Source organism: Apaloderma vittatum, unplaced genomic scaffold (genome assembly GCF_000703405.1).
Source record: "Apaloderma vittatum isolate BGI_N311 unplaced genomic scaffold, ASM70340v1 scaffold8595, whole genome shotgun sequence".
Lineage (NCBI taxonomy): Eukaryota > Metazoa > Chordata > Aves > Trogoniformes > Trogonidae > Apaloderma > Apaloderma vittatum.
The window spans coordinates 25640-42312 of record NW_009716448.1 but is presented as its reverse complement, the minus strand read 5'-3'; the positions used below and the strand labels follow the sequence as shown (position 1 = coordinate 42312).

Below are 16673 nucleotides of genomic sequence, written 5' to 3'. Positions count from 1 at the left end.
CTGTTAATTTACTAAGAAAGGATATATTACTATACATGTATTTGGAGGATAAGGCAAATTCTTCCTGCCTACAAAGCTGCACCCCAGAGCCTTGCAGAGCAAGCTGTAAGACCCAGTTACGGAAGAACACGTGACTGGTTTGGAAGCACAGAAAAAAAGTGATCCATGCACTGGTGGCAGAAATACCCTATGCTGGGAATCAGTCAGGCCTCACAGAATAAAGTCACCAATGCACAAAATCCCTCGGTGTTCACCCCGTAACATATCTGCACTTGTAATACATCTGGGACAGCTGAACCATGGTTGAACTGCAAACTGGTAAGGGCAAGCAGCATAGCAGGACTGCTGATTAATATTCTCTCTCTAAAAAACAAAGCTGCCCTTGAAAAAAAAATAAACCCCCACAAATGTGAAGCAAAACCCAAACAAAATCAGATGCTGTCTGCTCTAAGTGGACTCGGGTGCCTAAGGGGCTGCTCTGTTAGAGGTCAGAGAGACCTCCGAAGAGTTGGTACTTACAGGAGGAGACAGAAAATGAGACTCATTTCCTGAGCGTGCAGGGTGAGTTCAAGTTTACCAACTGTCAGAAACCAAACTAAGTTGTTCTACTGCTTCAGACTTAAGTCATCAGAGTGAGTTCTTGGGATTCCTACATCCTACGCTTAGGTTGCATAAACAGTCATGTTTGTTGCTGTATTTCACCAAAAATTGGGTAACGTTAACTCTAACCCAACTTACCAGTAATCGACAAGAGGTGGAGTGTATATTCACATCGACTATGTGTGTTGGCCAAACAACGTGTGAAAGTACTGGTCTTTACCAAAGGGATGGTAACCCCGCAAAGTAATGGGTAACACAATTGCACGAGCAATTGCAAGGACCGTGACAATGTTCTACTGCATTACTAGAGGTAAGTTTCCGTGGGTAACTCAGCAAAACTAGCATTTAACATTATTCTGTAATATCCTTTGTAAAGTTTCTAAATACCTTTTAAAACAGCTACTCACCTTGTCCTCGCAACATTTCATTTTCAGCAGTTAAATGAACTTGTCTTTAAAAAAAAAAAAGAAAAATTTACCTGAGACCATCTACAAAGAAGTTTGCATTTTTGTGAAATATATCAACTCTCATAGGTCAATTTATTCAGAGTTACAAATTGCATTGAGAATAAAAGATTTATGCATTTTTCTTAATTAACAGAACAAGTTTAGCTAAATATAAACTCTGCACTAAAGTTTTGCAGTGGCACAATACCAACACAGAATACAGAAGCATCTTTAAACTATACAAAATTTTAAAATTGAAAATAATCCTGTTTACATATTCTTTATACATTAACATATAAAAGACCTCATTTAATGAGGCATCTAAAAGAATCAAAAACATCTCTACAGCTATCTCTGAAAATTCATATCTGGAAACAATTCATTACACAGAAGCTTTACAAGACTATTTAAACAAACCAATACACACTTTTTACAAGATTAACATTCCAAAAGGTACTCATAGGCAGGTTGTCACTTTGTATTTCTGCAGTTTACCTCACTGGTTATCTTATAATTATAAAAATCTTCTTATTTATATATGTTGGGTATTGCCGGATAACCAGTAATCTAATTTAAAAGTTGTGCAAAACAAACAAAAACTTGGAAAAACAATACGTTTAACCAGTCATTTATATAAAACGCCAACTGAAGCGCTTCTTTTGCCCTGTGGCAATGGGAAAACACCGTTACCAATCTCTTCCAGGAAAGCTCCCTGTTACCTTTGTATATTCCTTCATTAGACTCCTTCTATAAGTTAGCATAAATTAAAAGTTCCAACAAGGCATCGAGAGACCGATGGACCTGCCCAACAGCTTCGGTTTGTCCATATTCTCCTGCTGCTTCTTTCGGTCAGGAAGGCTCCACCGAGCTACCAGAGGGCTGAGATGGCAAGTAGAGAGAAGCGCAGCTTTGCATCACAAAGACCTGCCACGGGGCTACTAATTCGAGCCCGTTTCCTCTTCGTCACTTCTTACATACCAGGAGAGTCAACAGCGAGAGGTGTGCAGAATTCATCTGAACTTTGTAAAACTTAAAGAGTTCAAATTCTACGAAAGTAGATTTTTGCAAGTCTATTATAATAAATGCAATTACTAAGAGATTACCAGTTAGCAAAACTACTGTATGTGAATAACAAATGGAGAAGTCTAATGTAATGCTGGCCGGTAATGCTGGTTTTCTTAAGAAGCAGATACAATATATTGTAAAAGGTCCGTTTTCTGAGAGGTTTTCTTTTCCCTTATCTTCTGGCAGTTAGGATATTTGGTGAAGCCAAAGGAAGAGGATTTTCCAGACCTACTTGCTGCACACTGAACATTTTCAGTCTCTGTTGGTATTATTAGCTGCAAAAGCATGTAAATTTCCCATCTGGCTCAGACCACTCTGAATATGTGCAACATGGATCTCAACATTATTCTGAAAACAACTACAGGAAGAAAAGAAGAAGAAAGTGTTAAACCCCATATTTAAGAGCTGTCTTTGAATATTTCTACAGTGAAAGTCAGGGCATGAGCAGAGTCAGTACCAAAATTCAGGTGAATCGCTGAGCAGTACATAGTAATGCAGCTTGACAGAGACGTATGTGAAAACAGTATTTGCACAAACAGCTGCAAGAAATCAAGCATTACTGACTTAGGTACTTTAAAGAAGACTTTAACATGATCAGAATTAAGAATAAAAACATGACAAAAGAGAGGCTAAAATGCCCAAAATATGCAGAATGAAATGGAAACATCATCAGCTTGTTCGCAGTGTACATCAACCTGTACTTAAATCCATTCCAGTTTGCAATTTGCAGCATTGATTGTAGAGGTTTCACTAATGTTTGGGGTTTGTTTTTACTAACGAAAGATGCTATAAAACAGCATTTCCCAATAATTGTTTTTAAATCAAAAGGCCATCCTACTATCTTTGCCAAAAAAAAAAAAAGGAAAAAATTAATGCGTGCAGCCTCCCATTATTATGTAGCAGTATGAGTGTGAAGGGTGTAAGGAAATACTTAACATTAAAGTATATTTTTCTAAATTACGTGATTTAGCAGCATTATAAAAAAAAAATCCTGGTCAGAAAATGCTGGAGGCTGCAGTGTACTCCAGATAAGTACCACCACATTCTCGCTATTTTTATAACGCTTCCTCAGGCACCTGCTTGTGACAACTGTTGAAAAATGGCCTATCTAGACTAGAGGGGCCTTAGATCTGGCACAATATGGCTGTTCTTCTGTTTCTTCCTTTAAAATATTGCTAGTGGAAGCTGGTCAGAAGCTATAACTGTCTCACATGCCAGTTTTTGATATTTACAGACAAGAATGCAAAAAGAATGCCAAAATCATACTGCTTTGTGCTTTAAAGAACTTATATTTACTAGGGGGATTTCAAAGTCTGAAAACGTTCTAAAATAACTTGCTAGTTGTCATAAATGACTGGAAAGTAAGAAAGTGTAGTTTTTTTGGCATCATTTTAGCATGTTTTTTTTTCTCCTAAAGATCAGGTTACTTCACTGACAGGTTCAAACAGAAAACAGCTACTTTCACACTCCCTTTAAGAAGCCTCCTTTTAAATGGGACCAGTCCTATAGGTAAAAGTTACCAGGTTAAACCTCTTAATTAAAATCAACATTCACCTCTAAAATACAGTAAGTCGTTTGCTGGCACAAAATATGTCATTAAGAATTAAATATTCAAGAAGCAATACCTGATATTTGAGGAATCTATTGAATTCTTAATGTCATTTAATGAATCCGTTAGTGATTTAAATTCAAAGGAATTCAGATCGCCTCCTTCTGCTAGACACTAGGAGAAGAAAACAAAAAGTTTTCTCACAGTTTGGCGCAAAGAAAGCGACAGAGCTTTAATACTATGCATTTTATGGGAGAAATTATTTTTTACAAACATTTTACCTTAATTTGCAATAATATCGCTGTAAGTCTAGAGATAAGATCAGTTAAATTTTCACTCTCAACACAAAGTTGTCCTGTTGTCGAGGAATTTGCTTGCCTGACGATCTCCTGAGCCTCCTCTTCACACCTACGCCTCAGATCTGTTGGCTGGTCAGCAGGCTGGAGGCCTTGGTCAGGAGCAAGCTGCACAAATAGAAGCAAGAGAAATTAAGAATAAAGATCTTTGCATTTGGTGTATGTATGAAACGAGAAATGATTTCAAGGAGAATTCACAGGTATACAGTACACAGTATTTTCTTCTTCATTTATGTACATGTATGGCTATTTTAGAACTGGCCACTGGCATCAGGGAAAGTGCGTTCTGGTAAAAGAAAGAGGCAGACAGACAAAGGCAGAGACAGAGAAAGAGGGAAAGAATCCAACACAGCCACTACCAGCTTGATTTCAAAGTGACTCCCAGCTACACTCTATTTCCAGGAAATTCTAATTTTTTTTGCTACTAATGTAAAACAAAACAAGCAAGTACATAAAGATTCCAGCAAAATCTTACCTCGTAAGAATACTGCTGAACTTTATGCAAAACTTTATTTAAGTCTTTGTTTAGTTGTTCTAGATCCAGAACAATAGTTGCGTATCTTCGCTGGAACTCTATGCCTATTGGCATAGAATAGGATTTCTGTTGAAAAGACAAAGCCTATTAAAGTTACCGCAACTCTGTGCATTTATATATTTTTGAACTCATCAAAAGGAATTTTTCCTTGAAAACAACACTGAGATATTGGAAGTTCCAGTGTCTAGTAGAAAAATGTTAATGGACTAAATATTAAAATGTAATATCACTATGTGAAACTCCCAGGTGATGACTGTGTAGTAATTACCGTGCTTTTACTCTTCCCATACAGGGCTACAGAAATCCGCAGCGGTAAATGCTACAGAAGACAACTGCAGTCTGACTCGTTTATTTTTCTCCAGTAGTTGCATACGGCTTCTCTCTACCGTACAGAGAGAGAACCATCCTGTTGGCAGGAGAGCAGTAAAGGACTATATGGCCACCACCAGCTGCCTGGTGGGTCTCTGCTCACTTGGGGAGGGCTCAGTGCTCTGCACCTTCCGTTACAGCCAACAGTTTTGCAAAAAAAAAAAAAAAAAAAAAGTTACTAGAGCTTATATTTGGTAACAGAAGTATTTTGGGCAAGCACAGTTTTCCACAAAAAAAAATAAATACCAGAATACAGTACTTTTTTTTTTTTCTTTTTTTTTTCGTTTCTTTTCTAAATACTGCTTTCAGAATGTGTCTCCACACTGTTTGGGTGATATTTACAAAGCTGAAGCAAAACACACAATGTGCTACAAAATCTCCTCCACAAATGGCCTCTTACAAGGTAACCTGGATGTATTTCCACTGCTTCTCAGCCACAAGTCGGCAGCACCAAACTTGCAGCTATAGATTTTACACCAGGAGATAAAGCAAATTTCAAAGTCAAGAGGATCCAGGTCAAAACCTCAAAATCAAGATTTCAGTTCACAGTTCAGTTCAAAGGCCCCCATCAAACTCGATCACTGAAATGATGTCAGGGATTTACAAGTCCGAATATCAAATTAATAAGGCTTTAAACTAACACCGTAACTTCAAAATTCACCTAAAAGCAAACTGGAAACCAGCATAAATTTCACGTACTTCCTGCAACTCTCAAACATAAGGAAAAAAATACTAACTTTCAGACCTTCTTCTCTGACCAGCCCTGCCCCTAGAGACGACTGGACTACTCCAGGTTAGCAGAGAGGAAAAGCTGAGGGCACTCTGTGCTAGTGATAATACAAGAATTATTTCTCAGCCCCAGCACTATTTCTGATCCAGGAGCAATCCAAGATCTGGTAACAGTGACAAACAGCTGAACTGGCAGACAAAAGACAGATGGCTTTCAGCAGAGGGAAGAAGATAACATCTCTGCTACTGAGCATCTACTTCTACTGAGCATCTGCTTCTCTTCCACCAGCATCACCTTTACCATGTCTTTATCACAGGTCAAGTGAAAAAAATAAACCCAAAAATGAACTAGTCATCCTTTTTATTTCAATGTGTTTATCCAAATGGCTTTCAGAAAAGCGCTCAACTGTTTCATGTACATGGTGACTTGTTTATAGCCTGCAACCAAGTATAATGATGTCAAAATGCTTAACTATTAATAAGCTGTCCTTTCAGAAAACTTTAATAGAAAATGTGCAGTTGTATGTATTAGTAGCTCCTCTGCCTCACGTAAATTTATTATTACTGCCAGATAATAATGGACTATATTCAGTACAAGTTCTGATTTTGGTCAGTTCTGTTTATTTCTATATTGAATCAGTCTTTTAAAAAAAATGAAAAATCAAACCTTCATAAAAGGATTGCTTTAAAACAAATAGTGGTATTACTCTTAAGAATTATCAAATCACAATTGTATGTATTATTATCAAAGTCTGACAATTAAACTATGCTTGAATGGACTCAAAAGGATTCTATTTTATTCATGTTCAGGTATGTTATTGATGTTCAAATGGACTGCTGCTGAAAAAAGATTGTTGTTCAGAGAAAATATGTTTTGAAGGAGGAACAACATATACTTGGCAGCACAATCGTAGATTGGATTGGCAAGGGACAAAGAGGATTAGAAGACAGGCTAAGAATATGGCCCAATGGAAAGGTATCACGTCCTCTATTTTTAATCAGGACAGCCCTGAATAGTAACAGAGTTTGCTTTATGGTTGCTGGTTTACATAGGAAACAGCGCAAGGGAAGAATTTCAAAAGTATCTCAGAAGTCCTTATCTAGGCTCTAACTGAGCTAAAATACATATAAAATTTAATATTTCTTTCTAGATCCCCTTATTCCCTGGTGCTTTTTTTGCTCTTTGAATTTTGTGGAATAAGAACGTCAAGGAAAATAACAATACAGTTAATTTATGACTTGGTAGCTGAGTGACATGTTAATATCTGGAGTCTTGTCAGAGGAAGGCTACTGCCGTTCCTATGGATTTCCTTATCTATGCAAATGTACTAATATCTCAGTATAAACAAAAAGGGGTTTAGTGTGTTTTAAGAAAAGTCCATAATTTTTCAGTATCAGAGTTACAGGTTGCAGTGTTATGTTTTAATCTTGCTTCTTTTTGCATCCATTTTAATTATTAATACACAAAATTAAAAGACAAAGCATTTGATGCACAGGAAAAAATAATGTAGTAACTGAAATAACGTTTTAAGAACAGCATCACAGCACAAAAGAAGAAAATTACAAAGACATAAGGATGGGGCAGTAGTAAGAGTAACAGGATGCACTTGTGTACATGATCAGCGAAGGGATATTTTACATGAAAAACATCATCTTTTTCATTTCAAGAAATAAAAAGACTCCTTTTCCTCTCGACAAACTTCTAGCCTTCTGTCTGTATGTGGTAGAGACAGCTGTCTGTCTGGATGCTAGCAGAAGGTTGAGACTGATAGCTTTCCACTTTAAAGTTGATTGATAGCCATGGGTGGTAGAAGAGGCATTCTTATCATTTTGGTTTACTGACTGATGATTAGATAAAGCCTAACAAGAAAAACTATTCTCCTGCTGCTAATTAAGCTGTAGCTGCTCTGGTGTTGTAGCTTTAAATGCTGGTCAAGGGCACTCAGAGCTTTATAGAGAAAATACTTGAACCGACTTACTGTTTTAGTCAGAAAGCTAAATAAATAGGTACCTATCATCTGCAAAATAAAATTATGATGAATGTCTTACCACAGAAACTTGTACCCAAGATTCTCAAAGTACACAGTATTTCCTTACACGTCAACTGACACATGCTATCCCAATGTCAACATTAATCAGTTTCCAAGCCATAATGCTTTCAAAGAAGAATCATATTTGAAACAACTGATACCTCTGACTTGTCTTTAAAAAATAACAAAACTTTCACATTATACAAAGTGATAAAACATAGATTTTTTTTTATCTAGACTCTAGTTTTAATTGTATTCTATTTGCATTGCTGTTAAAGCACATCCTGTTGTAAGAACTGAAAGTATTCTCACCAGCTTTTCTGCTTCTGTATTCATCTCTCTTAACTGTTTGATGTGTTCCTTCTTGATCATAAGGATTTTCGATAATTTGGTCTAAAACAAAGGAATTAGTTTTAGAATGATTAGGTCCTTAAGCCGTTTTGAAATACCACAGAAATTCAAGATAATAAAATATGTTTCTTTCATAATTTTAAACGATATTTCTCAGTTGTTCACCAACTTCAGATGGAGAAAGGAAAATTAATTAAATAACAGATTTTTCAAAGATTTTTAAAGCGTCTTCAAGTGCCCTAGAATGGAGAAGGCTAAAATCCATCAGATGAAATTCCCTGTAGGAAGACTAATATAATTTATGGCCAGATAGAGGCTGAAGAATCATGAATCTTCTTTTTTTTACAGACTGAAGGAAAGCAAAGGGCGTTATCACCATGTAATGCAATTACTACCACTCACCTTAACAAACCTTTTTTCACAGTTCTCAGCTGGGCCCTCAACTCAGCACCAGCCCTTTGTGTAAGCTCCTACAGTAAAACCTGGTGTAGAGATTGGATCTGGTTTACACAAAACAACCCTGAGCTTTCCATTACTCCCTTTCGTAATGGGAATACCCTGTTTCTGCTGCCCTCGGGACCTAGCGGGCTGAAGTGGAAATCGCTGGGAATGCTCTCAGCACACAAATCTCTCCTAAAACCATTCATATTCTCTAGGGCCCCGACAGAAATCCTAACTTTGCTACAATCAGCAACAGTTTTATTACTGATGTAAACAGAGTCAAGATTCCAGCTTTTACAAATTTCAGAGGGGTTACCAGCATCCTCGTAGCGGCACATGGGACTGGGAGAAAGAGGTACTCCCAGTTCAGCGTACAATTGCTCACATATAATCCCCTTTGTTGATTTTCAAGCTCAGTCTTAACACAGCCACCTTTCTTGCCCTCACAAATCCTAATGCAGAATTGTTCCAGGATCTCTTTCAGCTAATTATGAATCTTCCTGGAATTTCCATGTTAAATGCATTCTTGTACACTTCATAGTCATTTGTTCTGCCAAAGCGACTTTTCAGCTAAATATTGGTTCTCCCTCCTTGTATTTATCTCTCTTTATTCAGAGACGGTAAAAGCATCTCTTCTCCACCCTTCTTCCACTAGACTAACCACAACCCAAAGCCTTTCCAGTTCCCTCTCTCCCGAAAGGCTCTTCATCTCCTAAACTTTTGCAGCCCTTTCTGTATCATTTTTTCCACTCAGTGTCATCTTTCCTGAATGTGAGCAACAAGAAGTCTGTACCAATATTCCAAATGACAGACCTGCAAACTAGGCCTGTAAAGCAGCATCAATACATCTCTATTTGTACCATAAATACTTTTCCAGATGCATTTTATGAGCAGATGACGTCATGGTCAGAAACGCAGAAGCAATACTACATAGGTTACTACTTTTCAAATTCTAGCTGCTCATTGTGCTGTTCCCTCAATGCCAATACTGAGCCAGCACTTGCATTTTCGCAGCTACATGAAGAACCCTATTAGGGAACCCACAATGACAAAACGATAAATTCAGAAAAGGCAAGGGGAAAAAAAAAAAAAGGCTTAAAATTGTTACTTCTCAGCTGGATTACATCTCTGGTCTAGTTTCTAACACACCATGCAAATGCTCATGTTAGCAAAAAAATACCTGGGAGGAAGGGAAGAGCTGTACACCATCAGCTGCTGCTGCCAAAAATTTACTGATCGAGCTTTGCTGTCTTCACCATCCGGCAACTGCCTAACACGGCCAAGTCTAGCTCCTTCATGAAGCTTGTGAGTCCCTAGCTTAATGCAGAATATATTATGTGTCCCCAAAACTTGCAAGGTACTTGGTCCTCAGCTTCTCCTTTCATGTCCAAACACATTCTAGGATGCAGGGCCCTAGTTCTCCAGTTCATGAGCTTGTATTTTATGTTTTATTCATCTTATCACAGATACACTTCAGTGATCAAGATAATGACTCTATCTACAAGAAGCTCTGACCTTCCACTTTATCTATGATGTCTACCAATTTTCTCCACTGGTACATTTTATATTTAATAAACTTCCATTTTCATTTAACAGTGTCATCAGTAAATGCTTTCACTTGATTCAGCCCTATTTTCCTTGAGAAATTTTGACTAACAGCTCTATTTTCAGCATTACTCATCCTTGTTTATCATTGCAATTTACTGTCCTTATTAAACTAGGAACAAGTTTAGCAACGCTTTTCCACATTAAGAGAGATAAAGTGACAACCCAACCAATATGTTTAGATTTGTACTTCAGATTTAATTTTTTAGTCAAAAGAGTATTTGAAAGGGAAGCATGCAATAACTTACTATGGAATATTTTCCAGAGCCAAAAATAATAACAATTTTCAGATTTATCCTCCTGCACTTAAGTTGAGAAAAATCCCTCCCTACTCCACAGCAATCAGGAAGTCAGCCAGTCCCTTTTTCTGACCGTGCTGTATTAACACACTCCCTCTACTGGACACGCACGGACCCTGCCAACAATTGCTCTATCCTGGATTGTCTCCTTCCCAATGTCTTCTTTTTTAACCCAAAACAAAAAAAAAAAAAAAAGAAGGGGGCAGGGGCATGGGGAAGGAGAAAGAAAAGAAAACCTGTAGCTGGGTGCTTTGAAAAACATCCTCCAAATTTTAATACTGACCAGAAGATAAGACTGTAATCTATTGATTTTGACCTGTAGTATGGTCTATGAAATATTTAAGGATATATTACGTATTACATGTAAACACAAGAGATACTTTTAACCTACTACTTGTTTATTGCTGATGTTCTTAATATTATGTTAATTTTCAAGAGAGTCTTCTCTTAATACACACATGTGTCTACAGTAAACTCAAGAAAGCAAAGCTAATCTCTGTTGTCAGAATATAAACACAGAAAGAATTATAATAATTTAGAAAAACTAACACTCACCAGTGTAGAACTACAGTTAAAATAGCTTTTATGAGTCTCAATGTTTGCTTTCAACTGCATAACTGCAGTTACACTTAAAGAGAACATCCCTAACATTTATTTGTTAGTGCCTGCACTTCATTTTGGCGATACTTCCTTTTGTTCCAAACTCATTTCAGAACCTGTACAAGAGAACTAAGGGGCTGAGTTGAAACCTTATTCGAGGTGTACTGCACTTTTTCTGTTTTGTCCAAAATAAAGTTTTCCTGTGCAATTGTTTATTCATGGTATGAGAAATAATTGCCTGGCAATAGTTCATAGTTGTCCAGAAAGTTTTCTTTGAATCAAGTATTCTCTGATCATTTACTTCCTAAATTACCATTAAGTCAGAATGAAGGCTTTGACCTTTTTACTGTATCAGTGTATAAGAAAGGCTAGAATATCTTCAATGGTCACCTTGAACATAAAAATACATCTGGACTGAAGAATGCAGTGCAATCAATAACCAGTATTCACTAGTCTCATATTTCACAACAAATCCTTAAACTTCTAATAAAAAAAGTTGGTGCTTAAAATGCTTAAGATGCTAGGCTTTAAAATAATGCACAGTCCTTCAATAAATGCTTTTTTAAGCCTTGGGTTTCTTTATCAAAAACCTAGATAAAATATTAAGTTGCTCACATAAACAAATGCCAAATATCTGTGGCCTGATTTTGTTCAAAATATTTTGACAATCTTCAATCAACAAAAGAAAAATTCATGCTCTATCTTTGTAAAATGCCACCATTTGTAATATAAGCAAGAAGCCTATACATCCTTATACCTTCCTTATACCTAATAATAACATACCAACAAATGTGACTCAGAAATCACACATTTTCAGATTTAAAATGCAGGAACAATATAATAAACAGATTAACTTTATTGAGCTTTACAAGTACATAGAGTGTACATCTCTGTTACCCAGTTTCATTGGTCATACTCAGCGACTCAAGGAGGAGGACAGCCGTGGACACAGTTTAGCAGCATAAACAAAGACTGTATATTTTGTGTATTTATTTTCTTTTAAACATACTCTTAGAACAACTACATCTATTTTAAATTTTCTTAGCTAAAGTTAGATGCCAAGCCACCTTTTTCAAATTTGTCTTCATAGACTAAGTTTCTCCTAAAAAACTGAAGAGATCATCCTGTCACATAAAATTCATTGCATTGAATGGCCAAAACATTCGTGTCTTGCATGAGCTACAGACACTTGATTCTTCTGACCAATTACATACACTTCAAAATTTGAGAATCGTTTAGCAATCTAATTTCTTAGTTCTTAATATTTTAAACACAGATCATTCCAGTCTCCTTCACCATGTTCAAAACACGTTTCATTGTTAAAGAATTCAATCACAGATGAGCATGAGCTAAGCCAACATGAGCAATTACGTTCTTCCATCATCTTGAAGAGGAACTTGCTGAATTTTGATATTCAGTGAATCTCAGCTTCCTAATGTTACTTGTCTGTGCTCTTCTGAACTGGTGTACAAAAATCACTGAGGAATTATTTCATAAAGATGAAGACAAAAATAGTTTTCTTATCTATAAAAATGTTTGCTCCTAGGAAAAAGAGTGTTTCTTCTCCACGAGGGTAGGACATTACATAAACATAAAATACAATGTTACAGAACATATGATAAGGCACACGGGCAAATGTTCCGTGCCTAATGGAAGCACATTTTAAATAAAATCAAGAAAAGTCTTAACACAGTACAAAGTTTGCAGGTAGGAATAATACCTTATATTTAGACCAAGTGGTAGAGCTAGGAAAAGCAAGACACACTTTTGGAGACATAAGGCCCTCCTGAGGTCTGAAGAGAAGCATATTTCAAAGCTTATGAGCAAGCGAAAAAAAATAAGAAGGGGCAAGGGTAAGAAATAAAACCAAGTGTTATTATCATCTTGTCAAAAGTTCATTTGAGTATCACCATATCTGTCATAAATCAACAGAAGGTCACTTAACTGCAGAATAATTGTCAGAATAAACACAAAAGGACAACACACAACACAATTAAGAGGTGCAGTTAACACTTACCACTTGAATGAGGAATTCTACTGGGAAGCCTCCTAGTGTTTCACTTTCCATGCCTGAAATTTTGTTCTTGCATGAAGGCTGTCCTAATAAAGGATCATTGTCCTATACAAGAAAGAACATTTAATTTAATAGCTTATTTTGTAGGGACTTGCTAAAATTTTTATCTTGCTGAACAACCTCAGAAAACTAATTTCAAAAACTGTTTTAAGGTAACAGCTTCAACATGTATGAGAAAATATTTCAGTGATTAATATCACATGAAAAAAAGTAACTTACTGTAATTGGAGACTGGAGTGAAGGTGTATAATGCAATCGGGGAGGGGTCATAAAGAACCTTGAAGGCCGCTGTTTCTGTCCAAAGGCAGCAATTGGCATGGTTTCAGGAGGCTCATTACTCTGCAAGGCAGGAAAAGGAAGGATATACTTCAGCTGTCAGATTAATTAATTTTACACACTTTATGAAATACATAATTTATTTCTAGAATCTGCACTTAGCCATGACCACCCACAACCCAGCCCAACAAACTTAAAGACCAACATTTTGCTTTTGGGCTAGCAGGAGCTTCAAAATCGTATTTCCGTGCTGGAGTTTTCAAAGTATTATAGCATCACATCAAACAAAACCTGCAAGAATATTTCCAAGATTTGTACTGGCAAGTTGCCGACAGATCATGATTGAACAGGGTTTCAGCAGAGGCTCCAACTCAGATCATAACAGAAGCTGGTCAAACTATGGGCCCTTAATAGATTCATCACTACACACAATAGAAAAGGATGTGAGCTCCTCTGAAAAACTTGCAGTCTGGGTCATGCTGGTTAGCAGGAACAACTCCTGGAGCTCATAAATTGGTACAAAAGCCTATGAGCTGGGAAATAATCCCAAACTGTTTAGCAAAGCAACATCCCTACAGGTAGCTTCAGCACCATAAGAAGTTTCAAAATGAGATTCAATCAACTCACGATACTTGCTTGCAACTAGCATAGGCCTTTCCAGACTTTGGCAAATTACAAAAGGCCAGATTTTCTTGAATACATTCTGCAAATCCTGCCAGGATCCCACAGCCGAATTTTCTTTCAGATCTTACACCAGTCATTATATTTATACATATTAAGCTCAGGCTATTATAATAGTAGGTTTATTACATTATTTCAGCCTGAGCCATTATGTTTTTATCAGAGGGCTATCCTGTTCTATAAAACCATAAACAGTAGAAGCTCATTCTTCTGGTCTTTCCCATGCATATCTTATGCTTGTCTCTGGTTTATGACTATACCACCTAGATGTAGTATTTTACATTTTTTTCTTTTCAATTAAAGCATACAACTGTAGACTTTTTTTAATATTATTTTTTATGACAGCTATTTTAAGAATGTGTCATTAATACTTACAAGAACTTCATAATCTGGGACTGTGTGTGTTCCAAGACCTGCCCTGTCAAAAGTCACTCTGTATGTGGCATTAAGAGTGTCTACAGCATCTATTTGTCCAGTGAATAGTCCATCGTGGACACCTCGCAAACGTGCTTAAAAAAAAAGAAAAAAAAGAACAAACAACCAGTAGACTTATTACATCTTTTGCAATTAAGCTTTTGTATGTGCATTTAAAATCTCCAGTTTAAATCACAAAAAAAAAAACAAACCACCCTAACCCCAGAAAAATACTTGTATGCAACAGAAACGCTATCCAATTTTTTTGTCAAATTTACGTTTGCAAGTCAAGTATTTCCCAAATCTAACCCTCAGCGCTACACTTTTGTCTAAATAGAAGACTCTCTAATACTCAATACCTCCTGAAAGACAGATTTTGCAGGTAAAAGTCAATTTCCAGATGATATTGCACACCATTTCTCTTTGATCACTTCCACTGACGACTGCATATTTAGCAAAAGACAATGAGAAATGCAGCTCAAGGATACAGCCCCATGAGAGCGAGGAGAGGCAGTGCTGTACATGCCTGCTCTTCAGCAAAAATCATGGGCAGTGGTGCTGAAGAGCACAAAAATCAATGAACAGCAGTGGCTTGAGTGGGAGATATCATGCTTAGAGTGGAAAACATCTGGGCCAGAAACAGGATGGAGGAATTCAAGTTTTGATGAAATCAGACAAAACTTGTGGAATGTTTTTAGCAGTATGTCTTTCTCAGCTATGTGTAAGTTTTTTCAGTAAAGCAATGTCAAATTCAGTATACATGTCCAACTACGTTGCAATATCATTGCACATCTGTTTTTATGGAAAAATGAAGCTAAAATCTTATATTAGGTTAGATTTTAAACTTTAAGACAGCACTCAACTTTTTGCATTTAAGCATCTCTCTCTCTCTCTCTCTCTCTCTCTCTCCAAAATTTGTTAGATATACCAGAAAAAAAAAAAAAAATCTGCGATTTGAACAGCAGAAATACTAAACCATAATAAGCTTGTATCTCAAAACCATATCACTGTTTTAAAAATACTGGCTAATCCTCACAACCACCTCAGTGAGTTAACAATAAAAATATACAATTTTTGCTGGTTTCAACTTAACTATGTGCACTAAGTATACTACTGTTTACTAAAATCTTTGAAAAACACTTGGATATTCTTTTGTTTGTTTGTCTTTAAGAAGCTACCTGTAACTTTTGTTCCTATTACAAGCGGTAATGGAATTTCTTCTGGAAGATCTTTGAACTGTGAAATATCTGCAACTTTCCGCTGCTGCAAAAGTCTTATTTTCTGCCGTTTCTGTTTTAGTGCTGATCTCTCTTCCTCAAAGAATGCAGAAGAACACCTATAATACAATTAGGTAAAACCATACTTAAATTCAGCTCTGAAAACATATGAAGACATCAAATAAACAGGCATCGTTTACCCATCAGTGAGGGAAAAAGTCTGGACTGAAGCGTTCAAGAGAAAATGATTTTGTTGAACAGATTTACAGTCTCACTGCCCAGAGTGATCGCTCCTAAAATAACAGTTTATTTAAAAGTAATACTCAGAAAAGCTAGCTATTGTGTTAGTATATCAGGAAAGTACAACTTTCTAGGACTTTTCTGCTTATAGGGATCCACCTGGTGTCACAACAGAGCTAAAGCAGGTCCCACAGCCAGTCTACTTCAAATACCACCAGTTCACTGCACGTAAGAGGTCCCTGGCTGCCGTCGCGTACAAATTTGTTTGAGCTCGGGCTGTTGTGTCTAGCAGTCCCCTCCCCGTTTTGGGGGGTGGAGGTCTTAAAATGTAACCTAAAAGATGAAAGGCTTAATCCGAAGGTCTTTACTTGATTTTATTAATTTTTACTTTCAACCTGCTGAATAGGCATGATGAATGAGGGAGGTACTGAAAGCATAAAAATGTGGACTCAAGCCTCTCATTCCTTATTAAAAGAGTTATTACTCTCATGTCAATGAAAGTAGTAATTTAAAAAAGAGTACAGTTGCCAGTGTACATCTGTAGAAACAGCTATTTATCAAATAACTTCCTAACTTTGTTAATCGCTTTACTGCAGTCAAATGCAATTTAAACATTTTCTGTGGAACTCATACACTTAAATATTGATTACCAATCAAGAAAAAGTCCTATTTTACAAGGTTATTTTAGAAGACACTGAGAATTCCTCCACCAGTTCCCCCTTCTACATTGCAAATTAATTTCCGTTTTCAATCCCTTTAAGATCTTCCTCGGTTATTTCTCTCTTGCTCAGTACTG

The 16673-nt window shown here is 36.7% G+C and overlaps 1 protein-coding gene across 3 annotated transcripts in view; it reads right to left on the bottom strand.

Annotated features, from left to right (window-relative positions):
- Nucleotides 1-1102: 1102 nt before the first annotated feature.
- LIN9 (lin-9 DREAM MuvB core complex component) overlaps nt 1103-16673 on the bottom strand; it is a 30529-nt gene continuing 14958 nt past the window's right edge. For 2 of the 3 annotated variants that reach the window (XM_009869532.1, XM_009869533.1), the window contains 9 exons: nt 15599-15756; nt 14382-14515; nt 13269-13388; nt 12993-13094; nt 7992-8072; nt 4492-4617; nt 3942-4124; nt 3737-3834; nt 2364-2469 (listed from right to left, as the gene is read on the bottom strand). In XM_009869532.1, the coding sequence (XP_009867834.1) occupies nt 2364-2469; nt 3737-3834; nt 3942-4124; nt 4492-4617; nt 7992-8072; nt 12993-13094; nt 13269-13388; nt 14382-14515; nt 15599-15756 (1108 nt within the window). Of the gene's footprint in view, nt 2470-3736; nt 3835-3941; nt 4125-4491; nt 4618-7991; nt 8073-12992; nt 13095-13268; nt 13389-14381; nt 14516-15598; nt 15757-16673 lie in introns of all 3 variants that reach the window. The other variant, XM_009869531.1, reaches the window with a different exon arrangement.